General features: G+C 50.7%; 7 protein-coding genes across 7 annotated transcripts; 3 read left to right on the forward strand and 4 right to left on the reverse strand.

Moving 5' to 3' along the window:
* Positions 1 to 1327: 1327 nt before the first annotated feature.
* Positions 1328 to 3970, reverse strand: N7443_008321 (glycoside hydrolase family 55 protein; the record flags this gene model as incomplete). The annotated part of the gene is made up of 5 exons (XM_056888377.1): positions 1328 to 1709; positions 1763 to 1855; positions 1904 to 3083; positions 3141 to 3599; positions 3655 to 3970. 5 exons carry the CDS (start codon positions 3968 to 3970, stop codon positions 1328 to 1330), a joined length of 2430 nt encoding a protein of 809 aa, XP_056737679.1.
* Positions 3971 to 6007: 2037 nt separating this feature from the next.
* N7443_008322 (uncharacterized protein) lies at positions 6008 to 10128 on the forward strand (the record flags this gene model as incomplete). Its single annotated transcript, XM_056888378.1, has 2 exons — positions 6008 to 6129; positions 6522 to 10128. 2 exons carry the CDS (start codon positions 6008 to 6010, stop codon positions 10126 to 10128), a joined length of 3729 nt encoding a protein of 1242 aa, XP_056737680.1.
* A 712-nt stretch (positions 10129 to 10840) lies between these two features.
* Positions 10841 to 12964, reverse strand: N7443_008323 (uncharacterized protein; the record flags this gene model as incomplete). The annotated part of the gene is made up of 6 exons (XM_056888379.1): positions 10841 to 11047; positions 11104 to 11178; positions 11578 to 11663; positions 11717 to 11822; positions 12052 to 12857; positions 12910 to 12964. 6 exons carry the CDS (start codon positions 12962 to 12964, stop codon positions 10841 to 10843), a joined length of 1335 nt encoding a protein of 444 aa, XP_056737681.1.
* A 1017-nt stretch (positions 12965 to 13981) lies between these two features.
* On the forward strand, positions 13982 to 15155 carry N7443_008324 (U3 small nucleolar RNA-associated protein 10; the record flags this gene model as incomplete). Its single annotated transcript, XM_056888380.1, has 3 exons — positions 13982 to 14057; positions 14134 to 14412; positions 14467 to 15155. The coding sequence occupies 3 exons, from the start codon at positions 13982 to 13984 to the stop codon at positions 15153 to 15155; spliced, it is 1044 nt and encodes a 347-aa protein (XP_056737682.1).
* A 355-nt stretch (positions 15156 to 15510) lies between these two features.
* N7443_008325 (uncharacterized protein) lies at positions 15511 to 16422 on the forward strand (the record flags this gene model as incomplete). The annotated part of the gene is made up of 1 exon (XM_056888381.1): positions 15511 to 16422. One exon carries the CDS (start codon positions 15511 to 15513, stop codon positions 16420 to 16422), a length of 912 nt encoding a protein of 303 aa, XP_056737683.1.
* A 360-nt stretch (positions 16423 to 16782) lies between these two features.
* Positions 16783 to 18216, reverse strand: N7443_008326 (uncharacterized protein; the record flags this gene model as incomplete). Its single annotated transcript, XM_056888382.1, has 1 exon — positions 16783 to 18216. One exon carries the CDS (start codon positions 18214 to 18216, stop codon positions 16783 to 16785), a length of 1434 nt encoding a protein of 477 aa, XP_056737684.1.
* A 632-nt stretch (positions 18217 to 18848) lies between these two features.
* N7443_008327 (oxidoreductase, short-chain dehydrogenase/reductase family) lies at positions 18849 to 20500 on the reverse strand (the record flags this gene model as incomplete). Its single annotated transcript, XM_056888383.1, has 3 exons — positions 18849 to 19874; positions 19935 to 20008; positions 20065 to 20500. The coding sequence occupies 3 exons, from the start codon at positions 20498 to 20500 to the stop codon at positions 18849 to 18851; spliced, it is 1536 nt and encodes a 511-aa protein (XP_056737685.1).
* Between the last annotated feature and the right edge of the window lie 1469 nt (positions 20501 to 21969).

The raw sequence follows: 21969 nt of genomic DNA on the forward strand, positions 1-21969 counted from the left end.
TATCCGCCTCCCTGCACGTCCGACAGTTTAAAGTTACTACCTTTTAGCGGGTGTGGATAGTCCGAAATTCCTAAAGGGGACGTAGTCCGAAATATATAGGCAAAGGGCTTGCGCGATCGTGTTAGTCTTTGATTGAGCCCCCAAGTTTAGGCGGGTGTTGATAGCAAAGCTGATGGGCACGATCAAGCTTCCCAACAGGAAAAATAAAAGAAAGTTGACGCAGCGATTCAGTGGATCAAAAAATGGCTTTGCTCGCGATCAATCGAAACCTGATGGAACACCATAAGATAAAGCAGCCGCACTGTCTGCCTCATTTTCAATACCCTTTCCTCCCTAAATGCTTGAGCGTAGGGCTGTTGACGATATTGCCGATATACCGATATTGACGATACGATATCGACAGACGATACGATATCGCCTGTTTTGGAATTTGTCGATGCCGATTGCCGCCTGTAAGGCCTCAATCAGGGCATATGTAGGACCTTATTCAGCATGACCTCTACCACAGGCTGGGAGTAGTTATGTGTGTCCTCTTGGATGGTGTTGTCCAGTCTGCATTGCCAAACAGCCCTCGAGCCATCCCTATTTCAATAGATAATATCTAGCTATAGGCTCTTAAGGTAAGGCGGTATATATCAGTAAGGGGTCTTTATGATATTTATACGTGCTAGCACCAAACAAGATTATATAGAATTCTCTTTGATATAAAACTCCCCCTCTAGTTCTTTCCTCTTTCCCCCCTTACCAAACTATACTTACTACATACTTCTCATCATCTAACTATCTTTCTAATAGCTGGCTATCTAAATTATCAATATATAATTACCGTTCTACCAAATACGTTATAGTTCTCAACACAGTCTTTGATTTATACTACGGCATTAAGCTTAATACGTAGTGCCTCTTTCAGACTTTCAGAGTAGCCTTCATCTACCCATTTGTAAAGGCATAGGAGTGGTTATGTGTGTTCTCCGTATCAGTGTCACCCAATCTTCAGAGCCAGAATACCATCGAGCCATCCTCATTCCGATAGATTAACGCTTCTTCTTTTCTTCCTTCTTCATAGCTTCAATCTCCAAATTCTTCTTCTCTCTTTTATGCAGCTATAGAAACACGAGTCAACGGATTACTGCCTCAAGGATCTTCCAAGGCTAATAATTCTGCTTCATTGATTGATGCCAGTGCCAGCTCCTACCTATGGACGACAACGGCCTTGAAATTTGGAGCCTGTAGCTTTGTATTTCCATCTAATGGATTGTGTACAAGTTAAAAGGGATAAATAGGAATTAACAATATGTACTAAAACCAGATGGCCTCTGAAGGCATGTTACAAAGTAAAGTATGCAATAGTAGCGGCATACGTCGCCAGGTTGTCACTGACAACTGCCAACGAAGTCCCATCCTTGACAATCATGTTAGTGACGCCAACAGTGCTGAGTGTATATACCACCAGATTACTTGTGGTTCCCTCAACGCTGAAAATCTCGCTCTGACAGTTCTCTGGGGTAGGGAAAGTCGAGCACGTGGTGCTGTAGTCATTGAAGAAGCTGTAAAGACCGGCGCCATAGACAACGATATCTTCGCTGTCAAGAACGCGTAGACCAAGAGCGTCACAGTTACCAGAGAGGCAGGTGCTATAGTCGGGATCATTGAGGGTGGAGTTGGTTGGGTACGGGCCGTTGGCTGCATTGGGGCTAGGTTGATAGTATCTGGAAGAGTATAAATTAGCATAATCCTGTTGACGGTCATTGATATAGCTCACGGGGTTTCGGTCTGAATGAAACCTGCCACAACGTTATTCGCTCCAGAAAACTGGTACTGGTATAGTTGGTGGTGCTCCACCGCAGTTCCATATCTAGGAAGGTGTTAGCTTATTTCTAATCAGCGGCTAATGTCCACTCACAGCCAGATATTCTTTCCCTCCACCAACAGTCCACGGCCAGAGTACACCGAAATTTGGGTGTTTTCGGCACTGTCGAGATCGTGATCTGCCGTCCACAACCAAACATTCTCGAGGTATACGTCACTCGCAGTGCTTGTGATATGCATGGACATATAAGCAACCTCACAGGCCGCCGATACAGCGGCCGAAGTTGGGCACTGTGCTACCTGCTGCTCTGAGCCAGTGAAACCTCCGATGCGGGTATGAACGTCCCACATTCCAGAGCCAGCATCCGCTGCCAGATTCCATTCAATGAGGACGGCGCCTGGGGTGGAGCCTTCCGTGCTGATAATCATATCCGACCATTCAATCGAGCCAGACTCCCCGGACTTGCCGACTTGAACTACAGGAATAGGCTTGGAGATGGTTGAGAAGACACTGCCACTGGCCATGATCACAGGGTAGGCTTCACCGACAATTCGGGACCCAGGAGGGAAGTAAAGAGTGTCAGTAACTTTGTAAGTTCCGGCGTCGAAGTACACGATATGACCAGATGATGCCGCAGAGGTCAACGCAGACTGAATAGCAGATGTATCATCGGTCGATCCATCTCCTGTGGCACCAGCACTTCTGATACTGACGAAAGAAGCTATCGGCGAGGTCTCATACTGGGGCTTAGACTTAGTGTAGTAGTTGGAGGATCCACTTGCAAGGAGAGCGCTCGGCCGGGTCGGGGCAGTGAAAGTACCCTGGAAATTTGTCGGGCCATCTGGGGTGTACTTATGGCCTTGACCCCAGGCACTGATAGTTGTAGAGCCTCCGGCTAGGATGGTTCCACTGGTTCCTTTCACGGCTACAGTTACATCTTCAAGAACGATGTTCTCCAAGATGAGACTTCCGTTGGAAAAAGTAGAGCTCGCCCAGGCAGTAGCAACAAATGTCGAGCAATCCTGGATTGTGCTGTCAAGAACGGTCACTGAGCCAACGAGCTGGTCACCAGCACCACCATTGTTGACAGCCAGGGCGGTTGTGCAGTTCGACAGCTTCAGGCCCTGGTAGGTCCAGCCCCAGTCCCAGATCTGAGAAATGCAGGTCACTGCGTCAGAGATGACTAAGTTGCGCATCGTGAATTGCTGGTTGCCAATGTTGGCTCCATACAAACCACCAGTGATAGTGACATCGGTCAAAAAGCCACCAGAACCTGAAACAGTTAGCGTTTCATGCAAGCAGTATCAGGAAGCTTTTGGTTTCATCTCACCATTCTCAATAAAGATACCCTGGTGCTGCGTCCCCGAGGCTGAGCTGAGCTCGATCTCCACGTTCTGAATACTCGAGGCCTGTCCAGTTGGCCAGTGAATACCTGTTGCTCCCGAAGTGGCCGGAATATTTGTCAAATCCAGCTTTAAGTTCCGAATTTGCCTGAAGAAGACGTTGGTCGAGCCCCAGCCCTGACCGCCGTCACTTTGGTACTGGTCCCCGTCAATCAAACCCAGCCCAGTGAAACTCGCGGTAGCTTTGATCACCGGAATAGAGTTTGGGTTACCAATGAGCTGTGTAAAGTAATAATCTATGATAGACGTCGAGATCAGGTATGTTCCTTCTGGGAAGTATACGATAGCGGGGGTCGTGGTAGAGGTCTCTCGGCTTGCTGGGCCATAACGACCACCATCACTGATAGCAAGATTGATAGCAGCAGTATCATCAGTTACACCGTCACCTGATGTATGTTAGACACCTATAATATAGGTAAACAACGGGTTGCGGGGCATTACCTTTGGCGCCATAGTCCCTCACATTGCGGAACACCTTGTAGGTGGAAGGATTTGAGTTGAATGCTGCGATGCCTTGGTGTGTGATGTCCGCCAGCCAGTAGGACACGTCATCCGAGGTTTCAGAAGTAGCCTGTATAGCTACAACTGGTGTCTCAAGGGCAATGGGGGAAGACGTGCTGGCAATGCTCGAGGATGTATGCTTGGCCAAGGGCTTCAAAGTAGAGCTAGAAGGTCTAGCTAGAGCTGGGCCAGCCAGCACTTGAGTAGGGGCACATGCTATAAAGGAAAGGCAGCTAGCCAGAGTAGCGAAGAGCATGTTGCAATGAAAGATAGACCGAAGAGAATGCGTGCAAATTTGTTGCGCGTAGGCGAGGCGAGGCGCTCTCTTATATAACCACTCCTCAGTTTCGGCAACTATTATCGAGATTTTGCATGAAACACGCATGACAAAGAACAGGGGTAGGACCTTGTGTCTTCCAGACCCTCAGCCATTGTCCAAACATGCTGTTCAATGAATCCTACCCCGGAGTACCACTTGAGACGGGGTAATAGATTGCAGATGACCCTGAATCTGGTCACGATAGGGCAAGAATAGTATTAGCTTCTAAGCCATCATCCGCTAAGCTTGATATTGTCACGCTGGCCGTCTTGCCTCATGATCGAGGAATAGAAGAGATTGGCAATCGAGCGCGCTGATCGGGCCCCCCACGGGGAATCTTGTCCCCTGACGATAAAAGCGGACCGATCCAATAGGAGGCTATAAGTCAACCACATCACAATGTGAGAGAGTAGAAATGGACTAGTCTGACGGGCTGCATCGAAAAGCGGAAAGGAATGTGACTAGCTGCAGACTCTATTGCCGCCACACTTGGAGGGAAATGTGACTCAGGGGTCATGCTTTGTGTGCGACAGGGATTATGGACGAGGAAGGTAAAAAAGCCGAAGAATGTTGCTTTGTGGTTCAAAGAGCCTGTAGGAATGTGGTTTCATACGCCGTGATCATTCATGTATATTTGTCGCACAAAGTACAGATCAGAAGACTTTGTCGAGGTACGACCCGTGCGCTTTGCACGAGCGAAAGAAATAGACTACCGATACTTAGTCTCCAGTTCCAAGGATTGATCCCGGCTACGGCCCAGAACCCTAAATAACCCATTCAATACTCCTGGCGTTTGCTGTGACCTTAACCGATCCATTCAAGTGCTGCAGGGCGACCTCATTAGCCCAGGTCCCAGCCGTTTTTGGGGTCAGCCACGTAGTCCCTGATTGTAATCTCGTAGTCTCCTCTGGTCCTACCCCGCCACAGGGAGCGCCCATAGGCGCTTGTGGCTTCCGAGATAGAACCTATCTTCATCTCTGAAAGGTCTTCAGGGGTAAGAAGCTTGTGTGAGCTAAATCATGAAACCGGCGGGTACCGGTGTGGGTTAGGGTAAGCCTGACGCGTAGAAATAGATGCTGCGTAGTCTGTAGAAACAGGATGGGTTGGATGAACCCATATCATCAAGGACCACAACTACTTCTCCGGTCGTACGAAGAAGTCTCCGGGTGCACCGTGCACGATCCAGCATGCATTTACCAGGCGGGTTTAAGACGGACTTTTCTCCCAACCGACGTCATGCTCGGTTTCATCTAGCAATTTGATAATCGGACTGTGCTTCACATTCCGTACGGAGCTGAAGCAGGGAGCTTCCAACATATGAAGCTCTCAATAAAGAAGGAGACATAAGCAAGCAAGGATGAGGATGGCAATAGAAGAAAGAAGCTGACTGTTTTGAGCTGCCGTCATGCCAAGACCCACGTGACCACATTTTTTCACGGCGTGGTGTTCTTGCGTCCGCGAGAGCCTCCGCGCAAAAAAATTACCAGGGTCAACCCCAATCCTCCCTTCCCCCGACTATCCGACCAGTCTGCTTTTCCATCGGAGAAACAGCTCCCTGACCTCTTCCTCCTCTCGATATTGACCCTGGTGAATTCGTGGTTGTTAGCTTGCGCGACGGATCGCGAACAACGTCGTGTCACGGAACGAGACACCGCCTACCACCGCCTCGAGTTTCGCAGAGACAAATTGAGTTTTGCTCTCTAAGTGAAAGACGCGCCATCTTTGTTGACTCTATACGTATCGCTCCGGATTTTCTTCGAGCGTGTCAGCAAAGAGCCGCGACCAGAGATCTCCATCCTCGAGCCACCCAAGGACTTGATCTAGCATCAAAGACCGAGGCTCCCCGCATCGTTTTCGATCGAACAGACGAGCTGATTCTTGCCTGAATCATTCGAAACGGGTGTGAAAGCATTATTGCTACTCACAAGACTCGAACTTGGTGCTTTGGGTGTGTCGTTCACAACAACGCCGTAAATGTCCAAACGAACGGCGCAAGGTCCTCAAGGGTCCAAGGAGGACGAGAACGCCTTCGCGATGTCAAGCACTCCGGATGAAAAGCCTCACCGGGCGACGGCTGCCCAGATGGCAAGCAGAAAGTAAGTGGGTTTCTATATTGACAGATTGTGGAGAAAGCTGGTGGAATGGGTGTAGGATATCACATCTTGAGGCTATTACGATCACGCGGGACACCCTTTTATAAGGGAGGGTGGTAACCTAAGATTGGAGCTCCTCTGCCTTGTCACTTACTGTTTGAGCGCGTGTTGTCGTGTTTCCCGATGTTGATTGATACCCACTCCTCTTCCTAGCCCTCTTCACATCTTATCCCCCTCTACACATCTTTCGTTTCCCCAGAACTTCTGCCACACAAACACTGTCGTTGTGAATGCCCATATTCATTTCTTTTATGACACTCCAACATCCGCTTTCGGCTTTCGTCCGCTTCTTCATAATGCTTCGCAGGAAGACTGACAGATGTTTGTTTCCTTAGAATCAAGGACGTTCGACGTCGTCCTCGAGCTGGTACACCAACCGGTGGTGCAGCTCCCCCTCAATCTTCAGATGGCGCCTTCTCGTCCTTGTCGTCTAGCCCAGCTGCCCCGGCGGCTTCAGGTTTCCAACCTACATCATTCAATTCCGCACCCTCGACCGGTTTCAACTTTGGACAGAGTCAGAGCCAGAGCTTCCCGGGAGCTAGCTCGGGACCTACCCAACAAACTCAGCCCACTCAGGCTGCCTCAACCCCGTTCTCCTTCGGCGGTAGTGGCTCGACCGGTTTCAACTTCTCCTCCTCCGGTTTCGGTGGTTCAGCTCCATCGTCGAACCCGTTCTCTTTTAATGCTGCCACCTCTACTCCCCAATCCACTCCTGGCGCCTCTACGAGCTTCGGCGGATTTGGCAACCAGCCGACGAGCCAGCCTTCTTTCTCGAACGGTCTTTTCGGGGCACAGCAGAATGCAGGTACTTCTGCAAGTACCTCTGCATTTGGTGGACAAGGCTCCACTGCGAACTCTGCGTCTGAATCTATGCAAATGTCGCCTGACGCAAAGCCCAAGGCCCCTTCATTCAATGCCAACTCTTCGGCTACGCCCCAGAATAATATCTTTGGTGGCTCATCCGGAACTTCGAATCTGTTCTCCTCTAAGCCTGCCACTACACCTTCCAGCAATCCTTTCGGAGGCCTTAATATCCCCTCGGCTACTGAAAAGCCCACCAGCGACAAAGCGGATGACTCCGCGGCCAAGCCTGCCTTTGCTACACAATCAACCCCGGCTCAACCCTTCAGTGGAATCTTTGGTGCAACTCCCGCTGCATCTACCCCAGAGCCCGCAAAGGCGAGCACCCCGAGCATATTCTCTTCGGCCCCTGCCACAGGTGGTAATTTGTTCGCTCACAAACCAGCACCTTCGGAGTCTGCTAAAGCGAATTCTTCCCAGCCTTCTTTGAACAACATTTTCTCATCAAAGCCAGCCGCGGAGACCCCTGCTCCTAGTAATCCATTTGCTCCGAAAGCAGCTTCCGAACAAAACGCTGCCGCTCCCTCTAACAACAACTCGCAGCCTTTCAAACCCCTTTTCGGTAACGGAGCGTCTTCACAGCCTACCTTCGGTAACATATCGCCAGCGAAGCCTGCCAATGAGGTCACCAATCTATTTGCACCCAAGCCAGCGGCGGATCAAACCTCTGAAAAGCCTACCGACCCTCAGCCCTTCAAGGGCCTTTTTGGTGGAAAATCTATGGTAGCCCAGCCTTCCGAGGCTGAGAAGACCGGGTCCACTTCCTTCGGCTCTCTTTTCGGCACTTCTCCTGCACCCAAGTCTTCTGAGCCCGAGAAGGCTCATTCTACCCCGGAACCGAATTTATTCACGCCCAAGTCAGCCGGTGAACAAGAGAAGCCCGCAGGGGCCAACCCATTCGGGTCTCTTTTGGGAGCCAAATCCCCTGCGCCCAGTTCATCTCCGTCTAAGGACATTCAACCTACCCCTAGTACGGGTTCCAACCTTTTTGCGTCAAAGCCAGCTACGTCCACCAGTCAGACTTCTGGCAACCTGTTTGGCGGGAATCTCGCAACCTCTGCGCCTAAACAGCCTCGGGCTTTCCTGGACACTTATAGCCAGTCGGGCACTGCTACCAGTACTGACTTTGATCCAGCTTCCCGACTTCCTCAGTCCGAGCTTCCCGCTAGTGCCACCAAGGAAGCAACTGGAAAGTCTGAGTTGTTCTGGAAAGTCAAGTCTCTTTCTCAATTCTACCAGAAGGAAATTCTCAAATGTGAGGCCGGAAGTGATGCATTTGACAACCTGGTCCTTTTCTACATGAAGGCTCGTCAGGCCATGGGTGCACCTCTCAAACCCAAGGGCGGTGTCAAGTTCAAAGGCAATGCATACTCAAATAAGCCGACAGCCCACGCGCAAAACCCCGCAGTTACTGCAGATGCCAACTCTTCAAATACCGCACGTCTCTTTTCGCAGTCTTACTCGTCTCCTAGCAGCAGCCCGGCTAAACCAGTCGATGCACCATCGCAGGCGAAGTACTCTGCTGCACCGGAGCCTAAGGCAAACCCTTTTGCGTCTCTCTCAACTGAGACTGCCAATGCCACTCCCAAGGAAAATCTGTTTGCAATGGCTTCGACTGGAAATGCTACGACCCCAGCCGAAAAGGCACCAAATGCTGCCTCCCCTGCGGCTCCCAAGCTGGCTGGCAACATGTTTGCGAGTCTCAATCCTGCAGGTGCACCTGTTACTTCCGGTGTTCCAAAATTCGGTAACGGCTCTGCTGGCGTCGATTTCATGGCCCAATTCAAGAAAAAGGCAGAGGAAAACGAAGCCAAAGAGAAAGCTAAGCGAAAGGCCGAAGAATTCGACTCTGACGAAGATGATGAAGCGGAATGGGAGCGCCAAGATGCTGAGAAACAACGCGAGAAGCGCGCGAAGCTCGAGGGTACCTCTATGAAGAAATCCGTGTTCGTCCCTGGCGAAGGCTTCAAGTTTATCGATGCTGATGAACCCTCTGGATCTGATTCTGGAGCCAGTGCATCTCAGCCTGCGGAGAAGTCCCCCTTGACTGCCGCTTCTCCTGCCCCATCCACCACTTCTATCTTTGAATCGTCTAGCCGCCCTCTCTCCAACTCCCAGAACATTTTCGGTCGTCTTTCAGAAACCCCGCAGCCGTCTGACAATGGAAAGGACAGTGATGATTCCGACAGCGAGGCCAAGGGCAGTTCTCCCAAGCGTCGTGCTTCGGAGGCTAATGGGGATGAGGACGATTCTTCTCGCAAGGACAAGCGAACCAAGGGTTCTGATGTCGCCAAGTCGAGCTTGGACACACCTATTCCTCCCCCAACTGCTGCTGCTGGGCGCAGTCTATTCGATCGGGTCGATTCGTCGGCTCCCCAGCAGGGTTCTACCAATACATCAAGCCTGTTCGCTTCCAGCTTCGGTAAGCCGACCACGACCCAAAATCTGTCTCTCGGCGCGTCGGGTCTATTCGGCTCTTCTCCTGGCCCTGCCGCTCCCAGCTTTGGCCAAACAAGTGCGCCCCAGAAGGAACAACCTCCTAGCAAGTCGAGCCTGTTCGCTTCTTCTCCCGCCCCTACCGACAATACCTGGAAGCCCAGCATGCCGATCAAATTCGGAAATGACTCTATTGCGTCCTCGGTACCGACTCCTGCATCCACTCAGGCTTCCAGTCTCGGCAATGCCACTTCAGGAGATGCTACCCCCGATGAGGAAGCCGCTCCTGGGGCTATCTTTGACCTGTCCAGTGCAGTGAACGGCGAACAAGATGAAACGGTCGAATTCGAGTGTCGGGCTCGGGCATTCAAGTTGGCCACTGGTTGGACCTCTCAAGGCACCGGCATCATCAAACTCCTTAAGCACCCTGACACTGGCCGCTCTCGAATCGTCCTCCGCAGTGATCCCGGTGGGAATGTCATCCTCAACACCTACCTCCAAAAGGAGCTTGACTACGCCAAGATGAACAACAGCGTGCAGTGCATGGTCCCTCAAGCCGACGGCAAGCCTGAACACTGGGCCATCCGTGTTAAGGCCGAGTTCATTGACGGTCTTCACAACAAGATCGAAGAACTCAAGAACTAAAGTCGGGCTGAAATGATGATCATGACAGGACAGGAAGGGGTATGGTGTTTCAAACTCGGTGCGAAGAAGCTTCTTTTATTTTCATTGGCCACCCCAACTGTACAATACAACATTGATGGAGTTCTACATTTTGTGTTTTGCATTTTTGCTAAATTATATTGGCGAAAACCTCGATTGGTGCATCCAAGTCTTTTTCCTAATTTCCCTTCAATTCTCTTATCTGTGTACTAGTCACCATAAAGCATACGGTTACATTTCCATGATTGGGTTGGAATCCACGAGAGTGGTTATGTATCATCGACCTGAGCTCTAGATCGACGCGTGACTTTTAGGAAGAGGCGAATCAGTCCATGGTAAAGCATACTGGGATTCAATTGTAATGTAGGAGACATGGCGCTCTCCTACAACTGGACCAGGGAGGGCCCTGTAGATTATAATCTTATGAGGGATGTATGCGTTCATAACTTGCATTGGCACCTGGCACAGCATCCTGAGATATGCGACTCTTAGGATCTCGACCTCGCTCTCGACGAAAGCTGGTGATTCCGACCCCCCGGAAGACAAAAAGGATACTTTTCAAGGCAGACAGAATACAGATGAACACTACACAAGAAAACCAGACCATGGGTAAAAGGTATTTTATTTTGGAAAAGCCCCGACCGAACCCCAAGTACATGGAATTATAGAAGCAAAGACATCGACGTCAACACATTTACGCGTCATCGACGGTAGCGGTGTGAAGACCCTTGGGGTTCTTGACGTTGACGGCCTGGACGTGGGAGTACAGACGCTCCTTAGCACCCTCCTCGTCGTTACGCTTGCGGGAGATGCGAACACGGATACGGAAGGGGACACCCTTGATACCGGCCTCCCAGACCTTCTTGTTGAGGGCGGGGTCGACGCGGACGTCCTTGGTACCCTGGATAGATCGTTAGCGAGGCGGATCTGGCGAGTGCACGGAGAGCTGGGACTTACCATGGCCTGCTCGGCGAAGGCGCGGATCTCCTTGATGGCACGGGGAGCACGCTTCTTGAAGCTGACACCGTGGACCTGTATTCCGAAAGAAGTTAGAATTAGTCTTCCGTCCGAATGCCATCTGATAGAGTCGAGACTCTGCGATGTTCTGGTTCGGCCATAGAGGTGGACTTCATAAAACTAATTCTTCTTTTGTTCCCCGTTGGGAGGTGTATGCCACCTGCAAAACTCCAAGGAATCTGCAGCTGTCGAGTCATCACGAGTGACGACTTTTAGCCGTGGTTGCCCACGGCTGTTCGAGGGCGAGGCGGTCGAAGGATTTTTAGGTCCCCGTTCCACTTCCCACGCACACACACAAAAGAAAAAGTTCCATGTTTCAGGATTGTGTGTTCTCTGTCCATTTTTGCCTCCACGGTTTTCCAGTTTGTCGCAGGTAAGGGGGTTCTCAAGTGAGATTGGGGGATTTCAACATACGCGCTTGTGGAGGTTGATGGTGTACTCGCGCGACACCACGTCGGCGATAGCCGAACGCTGCTTTCCAGAGTTGACGTTGGACATCTCTGCTAAGGGTCAGATGGTGTTCAGGAGGGTTGAATCCGTGGGAAAGACTGACTGTTGGGGTCGGCGACTGTGGGCGGAATTGGTCGATGAAGAAAATCACGAAAGTGATCGAATTTGTGGCCCGCGGATGAGTGTGGCTCGCTTATCGTGTGGGCGTCCTATGATTGGGGGACTGTCTGACTCAGCAGATCTCTATCGACACCTGAGGCACTTATTTTGGGCCTGAGGCCACAATCAGATTCTCGGCGCAACTCACTTCTATTCGGAATTCGTTTTCACTTTATTCGTAGTCTATACAAAAATGTATTCCATTTCATTGCCCCATTGGCATGAATCAACTATGCTAGCGTCTATGGCCATGCCTCATTTCGAGCTTTCTCCGCTGACGTCAGGGTACACATCGAACCGGCGCTGGGTATAGATCGGAACACCCTTGCGAGTATTCACAATGGTATCATTATCGAGATCCGCATAAATAGTAGTTTCTTTCTCTTCTGCTTCACTCAGGATTTTTGCGCTAGGGTCCGCGATCAAACTGTGACCATAGGCATGGTAGGTCGCTTCCAAATCGCGCGAGGGGCTGCACAGAGCAACATAAGTCTGATTGTCAACAGCACGAGCACGGCCCAGGAGTGACCAGTGAAGAGGTCCAGTAATAGTGTTGAATGCGCCCGGGTAAACTAGCAGAAAAGCGCCCTTACGGGCTGCGATCATAGCCGACTCCGGGAATCGAATGTCGTAACAGATCGCCAATCCAATCTTGCCGTATTCCGGGAGATCGATTACAGTCAGTTCATTGCCTGGCGACAGAACTTCACTCTCCTTAAACCTGATCTTGCCCGGAATATCGATGTCGAACATGTGCGTCTTGCGATGAGTTCCAATCAAGGCGCCCGTCGGCGAAAAGACCAGCGACGTGTTGTAGTATTTCTTGCTCTCCGGCTCGAGCTCGGGAATACTGCCTCCGATAATGTATGCGTTTGCCTCTGCGGCGATCGCCGACAGTGCGTGGAACGAAGGCGATTGTTCCTTCGTCGGTGGGGAAGGGTGAAGGGTCTCGGCGTATTTGGGGAAGAATTGGGTGCCGTAGGGGGAGTTGAAGCATTCAGGGAGGACAATCAGGCGTGCGCCAGCCTGTGCGGCCTCAAGGACCTTGCTCCGGGCATTCGTAAGGTTAATGGCTTTGTCCGCGCCTGTTGATCCGTTAGTCTGAAAGCTGTGTCAAACTTTGATTGCATGGGTTACCAGACGCAAGCTGGACGAGAGCCAACTTCAAGGGCTTCTTCAGAAAAGCTGCCATTTTGGTGGGTGTATAGAACTGTGTCGAAGGGGAAGTTGGAGGCGCGTTGGAGCAATTAGGTCATTATTAATGGGGGCCCGGGAGTCCGCTCGGAAGACCGATGCGGGGAGCACTGATAAGAATGTCGCCGCTAATAAACACTAGGAATCAATCATGAGCGCCTTTGTCTAGGTGGATATGGTGCTGATAAGAGATAAACTCGAACTATGTGAGTTATACATTAGATTGAGAGCTTCGGAAAAGTGTAGGCGCATAAGTCCAAGAATGGGGGTCCACGAGTGCGATTGTATATATTTTGGGGTGGTTAACCTATGGGGGTAAGTACACATGTCTAGCCCCCTGGCATACCTCTTCAATCAAATTATCTGTCTAAGGATACCTACTACGTAGCCTGGGAGAACTAGACCCATACTCTAAAGAGACGGGTTTCATTCTTATAAAAGAAACAAAACATTCAACCCACATGATTATAGAGTCCTTGTTAATCGAAACTCTAGCAAAATGCGGTGGAGCCCATAACAAATGTTGTATAACTGTCAGAGCTGGTTTCCATGAAATCATTTGGGCAGCATAGGTATTCCAAGGAACTTGAAAAAGGTTGAGAGTTTGGTTAAGCAGAGCTTGCTAGTTAATGAGAGCCAAAACGGATGCACCTTGTGAACCCTATCGAATCGAGTGTATCTTGAAGACTGACTGGCGAGACATTGAGTGTCTGTTTGATCAAGGATATCATCGCAGAACCTCATAGCCATACGAATCTCCATGGGGGAAATTTTGAACTAATGCACCCCCGAACATGTGGGTCTTAAACACCGAATACCGTTTCAACGGTGTCAGCGTCGCCTAGTGACCCGCTCTACAAAAAGCCCGGCAGTCGAATTTCCTCTTCATGAACTAGAATAATACCCTCCTTTCTTTTTTTTAAACCTGCCTAACTCCTCTTGGAATGAGATGTGTCATGTGACTTTGCCAAACAACATCGGTTCCTGACATTCAACCTTGAACAATCAAAGCAAAATGGTGTCACTCGACCAGGTACACAAGAACAACGCCAGTCTTAAAGACTATGGCCCCAATCTCGTGGCTGTCTTCGGTACTACACTCCACCCCCACAGCTTTCGCGTCATTACATTCTCTGTGTTAGGTTAAACTAATATGGATGCTTCAAGTCGGCGGAACCAGCGGAATCGGCGAAGCAACCGCCCGGGCATTTGTGCGAGACACACTTTCTCCACGGGTATTTCTAGTTGGGCGAAATGAGTCCCAGGCATCCAGGATCATCGAGGAGCTACGTCAGCTGAATCCGAAGGGGCAGCTAAACTTCATCAAGTGTGACGCCGCTAGGCTGAACAGTGTGGATGAAGCATGCAAGGATATCCAAGCCAAGGAAGACAAAATCAATCTTCTTTTCTTGAGTGCTGGAATGCTCACTACCAAGGGACGCGATGGTACCACTGACTCTGGAAATCCTCAAACCATAAGCACCTGCTGATCTCCGGTAGAAACCGACGAGGGACTTGACAAAAAGCTCAGCCTGCATTATTACTCTCGCATGCGTTTCATTAAGAATCTTCTGCCGCAGTTGACCAAAGCTGGTACTGTTTCCGAGGAATCGGCCCCAGCCAAAACCGGCGTCGGTAGCAACCTGGCCAGGGTGGTCTCCGTGCTTGAGGCCGGCGGAGAAGGTCCGTTAAACCTGGACGACTTGTCTCTAAAGTCGACCTATTCACTCCGCAATGCTGCCAAGCATGCTATTACCATGACGTCCCTGTCGGTGCAGGAGCTCGCCGCTTCTCATCCCGAGGTGTGTTTTGTCCATGCCTACCCCGGAGTCGTCAACACTGGCCTCATGCGTGAGTTTGGAACCATTACGCGGTTCGCGATAAAAGCTATGCTTATTCTAGCTAAACCCTGGGTGGTTCCTCTCAACGAGAGTGGTGATCGGCATCTATATGCCTCAACTAGCTCGCGGTTCCCACCGCGGGCCTCCGCTGGTGGCGACGATGTTGCGCCCGGTGCCGATGGAGTGAAGGGTAGCGGGGCATATCTTTTGAGCTGGAATGGATCCACTGCTGGAAATCAGAAGGTCTTGCAGGATTATCGCAAGAATGAAACCGGTAAATTAGTGTGGGAGCACACTGTAGGGGTGTTTGAGTCGATTTGCGGTAAAGCCGGCGTGTCGCAGGATTGAGCCTGAGTTTAGACAATTTACTATCTAATACCTCTCTCGCGTATACAAACATGACCTTTCATTTGAATATTGATCGATATCACCTTGTCCATGGAATAGAACAATGCGATTATAAAGTTGGCCTCCACAGAGCCGCGAATCACGTGGCGTCGCCTCCCATCAACCACTGGTCGACCAGACCAGATTTTTCGCAGCGGCAAATCGGCGGAATCTCTCCTCCGGTGTGATATATCTCTGTTCCCTGCCTCGATCAGTGCATAGAAGACATCTGGCACTGAAATCGAGCGCAGGCTGACCATCCAAACGACGATCCCGCCTCCCTCGAGACCCAATTCTTTCGCTCGTTTGCCTCATCATGTTCGAGGACTTCTCCTTCTCGTCGCCGTCCTCGCGACCGGCTCGTCTAGCGGTCGATACAGATGACCGGCTCATGGTCGACTGTGATAGTTCGCTGATCTCGCCAATGTCATCGCGTTGCCCGTCGCCCTCGCACCGCTTCCGCACTCTCTCCCGTTCGAGATCCTCCTACTTTCGCTCGCAGCAGCCACCTCCGACATCGGTGCCATTCCCTTACGAACAAAAGCGTCTTTCCATTTCAACACTTACGCAGAAATTGCATGAACACACACTCCAGGGTCCGAAAGGCGAGCGTCTACCGGAACAAGGGCGCCTAACGCACGACGGAATCCGAGTTCGAAATCGCTACTCTGGATATGTCCTTACGCCACCCGACACAGACCTGGATGAAGATGGGCATTACGACTCCTCTCCCTCTTTGGGCTCAAACCCAAGCCCAACATCCATTCCACCGGACTTTCCATCTCTAGACAACTTCGATACTCCCAACTTTAACCCCAACCAACCGGACCACCGAAACATTCGGATGCAAAGGCAACAAATTTCACAATTACAATGCGATGAGGGCGAACTTGACGCCATCCGCCGCACAGTCATGCCCGAGGAACCTTATGGGCCTGGACCAGACGTTCCAGTCGAAGACGATTGCCACCCCAGTTCACTGCCGCCACGGTCATCACCACGCCGAAGGGCATTGACATTGCACCGCAGCCGATTCGGGCCAGACTCGTACGCCGCTGAGGCTCGTGGTCGGAGGAAGAGCACAGCGGGACCTGCGCAGTCTCACCGGATCGAGAAGAATCATTATCCCTCTCATACCGGACGGGAAGCCTCTAAACGGGGTGACCAGGGACTTCGTCGTCAGAGTATGGTCAGCGCGGCGCTTGCATCTGTCGTGGAACGCTCTTGAACATTTCATAAGCCCAGCCTTTCGGTCTTCATGTATATACATGAATTTGATACCCAATTCATAGAACTCGAACACTCATGGCTTCGGAACTGTCAATTATCTTGCTATTTAATACTAAAGCATAGAGAGCTCGCTCAGCATATAACTAATGCCATAACTAGCCAGATTACAACCAGCCATCTTCACCATGGCAAAGTTGGAGAAGAATGAAAAAGAGGGTGGTGATGGTTAACTATCAAGGGTCTGAATCTTTGGTTCGCACTTGAAGCGACAAGATCAGTTTAAAGCAAAGATAGTTCACTTACGTCTCTGTTTTATCCCCTCAATACCTGGCATCCAGTATGAAGGGTAAGCGGAAGCCTACAACTTAGCCCTCGGCCGATCCGCACCCTCTGCTGCCCTCCGAAGAGACCTCCAGTATGCATCTTTCAACTGCAAAATCTCAAATGCCTGCTCAACCCATCTATCATCCCACGGTGGCAATTCATACCCTCCACTTCCCGGCGCAGGAGGTCCAGCCAAATCTCGCAGAAAAGCAAAATATTCCCCGAAATCAGGCTTGATCTCGTGGAAGAGATCAGAGGGACCTTTATATTTCAATCGTTCGACTTCCCAAAGATCCTGCTCTTGCGGACTGGGCAGTGCTTTTGCATTTCGACCAGCAAAGTATCGTGCCACTGCCACGGCTTGGTATTCGTAGATTCGGAAACTGATTGCGGCGCGGGCTTGACCGACGAGTGCTAGTGATGGATCACCAATTTTGAAGACGTGTTGATAAAAACCGGACGCACGGTTGTTGGGTGTAACAGGATCAGGGGTGAGGAATGAGTAGGATAGCTTGTATCCTGTTGCGAAGATGATCTTATCGATGCCTGCGAGAGTCGTGCCATCTGAGAAGATCACGGTTATATCCTGTGTCGAGGTATCGAATCGTGAAATAGTGGGCTTGAGCTGGATATTGGGTAGATCCCATGCGGATTGAAGAGCTTCGTTGCGGCCTCTTTGGGATAGATACAAAGGCCCCTTGACGATAGCATGGAGGTCCGCAACGAGATCAGCGGACGAGACATTGCCCCCGACTACGATGACCTTTTTGTCAACATAGTCATTTGGAGAACGAAAGGCTTTGGAGTGCTCGAATACGGCTGGATGCGATGAGAGCGCTTTGTCTAGACCTGGGATGTCGGGGACGAGAGGCACACTGTAATGCCCCGTAGCAACGACGACAGCGTCAAAGTGCTCTTGCCACCAGTAATCGCTTTGCTGGTTCTCATGGATGTGACCGGACTGGCGAAGAGTCAACACCCATTCTTTGCCATGTTTTTCGACTTTCTCGACTGTCGTATTGAAGCTGGCAAGATGGTGGTACGTCTTGAAAAGATCTTGGAGATATCCGGCGACAACTCTGAAAGGGCGAGTCGGATTCGAGTGTCCGAATTGTTGAATGGATGTCGCCGAATTGACCACTGGGAATGGCGTGTGCGTAAACTCCATGGCCTTGGCACCAAGGTTCGAGTCGAGAGAATCGTAGACAGCCGTTCTTGCAGTAGTGTCCTCCGGACTCGGAGATTGAAACCGAGGAAGACTTCCTGGTATTTCATTTTGCTTCATGGAATCTTTTGGATCAGGAAAGACATCGGGAATGCGATCATAGACCCAGGTTCCTCCGGAACGGTCTCTTCGCTCGAATAGGCGGATCCTTTGGAAGATATTCTCTTCGTGTAGCGCTTTGATGGCCGAGATACCAGATGGACCAGCGCCAATCACAGCAACTCGTCGATACCGAGGACCCATTTGTGGTCTCAACTTGTCAAGTGTCAGCACCGAGGGAATGCAGTTGGAGTATTCACGATCAGGTCTTTCTTGCAGGTGACCTCACTCTCTCGTCGGTTTATAACGAGCCCAGATTCTGTGATGGTACGATGAGAACTTGGTAAGCATTACATTGCGTTAAGCGACCTCACAGTGTCGACATATGAGCTGTCAGCCCCACTGATCATTGAGATGTTCATTGGATCTGCGCTGTGGGGGTTGGAATTGTGTTGTGTTATCCTCTGACGCAATCCATACTTGAAATGAGCCTTGCAGGACCTTTGACATCAATGCCAGAAGGATATGGAAAAGTGTGTAACTAAGGCCTTGATTGTGACATGTGACGAATTTTGCAGCCGCAGATCTAACGTATTTATGATGGACTACCCTTATGAGAAAAGAACAGGTGTGAAGTAAAAAGGATCGACATCCTTGTAGATCAGACTCTTCATAACGAAATAGAGTCTCAGACTCAAGAGAATAGAAAGATATAAAAAGAAGTATAAGAAGACAAGATAGAAGAAAGGAAGAAAAATGTATATAACAACAAAGGAGAAAACGAAAGGGTTCGCCACATGCCCATCATCATATCATATCAGATCTCCATAATCTAATTAGTTCCCAGACCGCCAGCTGAAGAATTTCCGCAGTCTCTTCTTCTGGGAAGATGACCGCTTGCGATCATCGAGCTTACCCTGAGACTTGCGCTGCAAGTCGTCGAGGGCACGAGTAGGGTGCCCGCGTAGGCCCATGGTCTCGGCATTGGCCGCGGCTAGCACGGATTGAACATGTGGGTCGAGGGAGATGAGGTCATAAGGGTCGTGGGGCTTGGAGTAGATGTGGGCGGGCATTGTGTTTTCGTAGTAGATGTCGTATGGAGAAGGAGGCTCCTCGAAGAAGATGCCACGGTCGCGCTCGTCGACCTGGGCCCATTCACCATTAGCGTAGACGGGGGACCCAGGCTCGCCGATTTCGCTATCGTCGTCGGAACACAATGTCTTGGGGGAAGATGGTGGGCGCGGAGAATCGCATGGGCTTTCGTCTTCGTTTTCTGTTTCCTCAGAACGCTCGGTGATCGAGGTAATGTGGTGGTTGGGGGAATCCCTGATTAGGTCAGGGTACATTTCTTCGTGTAATTCGTTTTCAATGTGCTGGCTCTGTGACCAATGGGTTTGTTCATGAATAGAGTAGTCGGAAAGAGAGCGAGCTCGGCCGTGCACTCCAGGTGACGAGGAGGGAATGTCGCTAGTTTGCCGCTTGGGCGTGGAGAATCCTTTTGACGGAGGGGTCCATAGAGAGTGAGACGAGTAGTGAGAAGGCAGGGAAGCATCAGTGAATTGAGAGAGAGAGCACCGGTCCAGTCCCAGGTCGATGGTAGTGGTGGAGACCTTGGAGTCCCGGATGGGGTCTAGGGACAACACCGAGCAGCAATCGACATCCTCAATAAAGGAGACGATCCTGGAAATATCCAGCGACTTGCGCGGATTGAGGATCTCAAATGAGGCACCGCCGTGCGAGATGGTGGAAACGGCCTGCGTGTTGGCCAGCATCGGGTCGGATTTCTGGGGACGAGGTTGAGGCAAAGGTTGAGCCTGATCCCGAGCCTGAACGGATTTCTGGTGCTTTTCAAGGAAAGGATTCTAGAAAAAGGTGTTAGAAGAAAGGGAAATAAGTGTTGATCAATGTTTCAGATCACTCACCAATCGCTTCCTGTTCGGTCTAGGACGGACCAGATGTTCTGAGACAAGGTAATCTCGTGGGCTCTGGGAAGGAGCTATTATAGTGTCAGTAATTTGCCTTTTTTTTAATGACAAGGACGGAGGTACGAACCAGATATATCTAAGGACTCGGGCTCTTGCTCGCTCCGCTGAGAGAGGATGCTATGCGAGTAGGAAGGTGACAGAGGCGGTGGACTGGACGCCACAGAGGAGACCGAAACTGCACAGGAAGGAAGCGCAGAAATCGCCGGTGGACGATTCAGGTTTACCGTTGCTGTTTTGCGCTTGAGGGTTTTGTCTGACCGATCAACGGGATCGGCGACGTACTCCTGAGAGAGATACTTGCGGTAATCGTGGAGAGACAATGACCCAGTAATTCCTGACTTTAAACGAGGGGAAAGTGACACTGCATCTTGTAGGGGTGAAAGGGTGCAGGATGCATGAACGGGATGGATCTCGAGACATCTGGCGCATCCTAGCGAGCCATCCGGCAGCTCGTCTCGCCAGACCTCAGTGGAGTCGGCACAATAATCTGAATGTTCATACATGGCGCGAACCGGCGCACTGTGGTGGTTGAGGGGGTTCGTCTCCAGATCGAACCTTATTGAAGTGACATATCTCGTGTAAAACGACGATCGGGAGATCAATCCAACGCCCGGACGTTACACATCTGATCCGTCAGAACGAGATCAACTGCAAGGGACAAGAGCTAACCAATTTCGCAATCTCTCAATTTCACAGAAATAGAAAGGCCAGGTACCAGATCTCGAGAGAAAGAGATTGTTATATGGGAACTTGGGATCCACCGGGTTCCTGGGAACTGAACAAGATCTTTTTTCTCTTTTTCCTCTTTTTCTCTCTCTCTCTCTCTCTCTGGGATATCCACGATATCCACAATGGTCCACATGGGAGGCGGCGCGGTCTGGAACCCACGAACTCTGGGTCGCGGGTGGGCGAACCGGCGGGTCGAATCTCATAAAGGGCAATTCGAATGCGTTTGTGGCCGATTTGAATTAAATAATGCAGTACGAGTCATCGACGTCACACGACCATTTCCGGCGGTTCACGGAACGAAGAGAGTGAAAAGTCGGTCTGGCAGACTTTTACCCCTGGGGCAGGTACCGGCACTCTAGATGCGTCACAATCGTAGAATGACATGCAGATGGGCCCTATGATCTTAGCGTGATGCTAGCTGGTCTTAGTAGCACACCCTCCCGTTTCGCTAGGGGCCAATCGTAGCTCGTAGAAGTACTTTGGCATGAACCCCAGTCCACCTCGGTCGGGCAACCTGGACCAGTAGGTGTCCAGAACGAGCCTGTGGCCAGTTTAAGGCCGGGGCTGAATGAAGGCGAAGGACTTGGGCAGAAATCTCCAGAGGGGGTTGGTTGGCTGGCGTTGCTTAGGGGGCGTCGGACACGGTGGCAATGCAGGGCCACGCGACGCCATACATTACGTGTTTATTACAGGCTGCATCAAGGTGGTGTTCACGCCCGACGCTTGACGCTGATTTTATAGTTGGGCAATTAGACCAAAGGAATTGAGTCTTAAATAAGCTCACCCTGCATCTCAATCATCGCCTTTTATTCGTAGAACCATGTGGATGGAGATTGCGCCTGCATCGTGGTCGTATCCTATTTCACGGATTGAGTACACTAGATGCCCGTGGACAACTCAAAGTAAAGCGAAGGCAGGCACTATGATCATTGGCAAATATCTGATGCACTATTGTTCTACTACAGCATCAGCCAAGTGCTCGGATTCCACCCCGCCTGTCGCGCCTCGCAACAATCTCAGCATGCAGGATACCGGTCGGACTGGTCATTGATCGCTGCAACTTTCGTCCAGGTGTTAATATGCTCTGGATAGGACTCACACATGACCTCCTGTATTTTTTTTTAGAATAATATAACCGAAGGAGCCGGCATCCAATACTAACATAAAGACTGACTCGTCTTGCGTCACAGCCATCCATGTCGCTATCATATGTTTAAGCTCCTTACAGAGGGGTCGTCGCTCA

The sequence above is a fragment of the Penicillium atrosanguineum genome, assembly GCF_028827265.1.
Source record: "Penicillium atrosanguineum strain IBT 20685 chromosome Unknown utg000007l_segment0_segment0, whole genome shotgun sequence".
NCBI classification, from domain to species: Eukaryota; Fungi; Ascomycota; class Eurotiomycetes; order Eurotiales; family Aspergillaceae; genus Penicillium; species Penicillium atrosanguineum.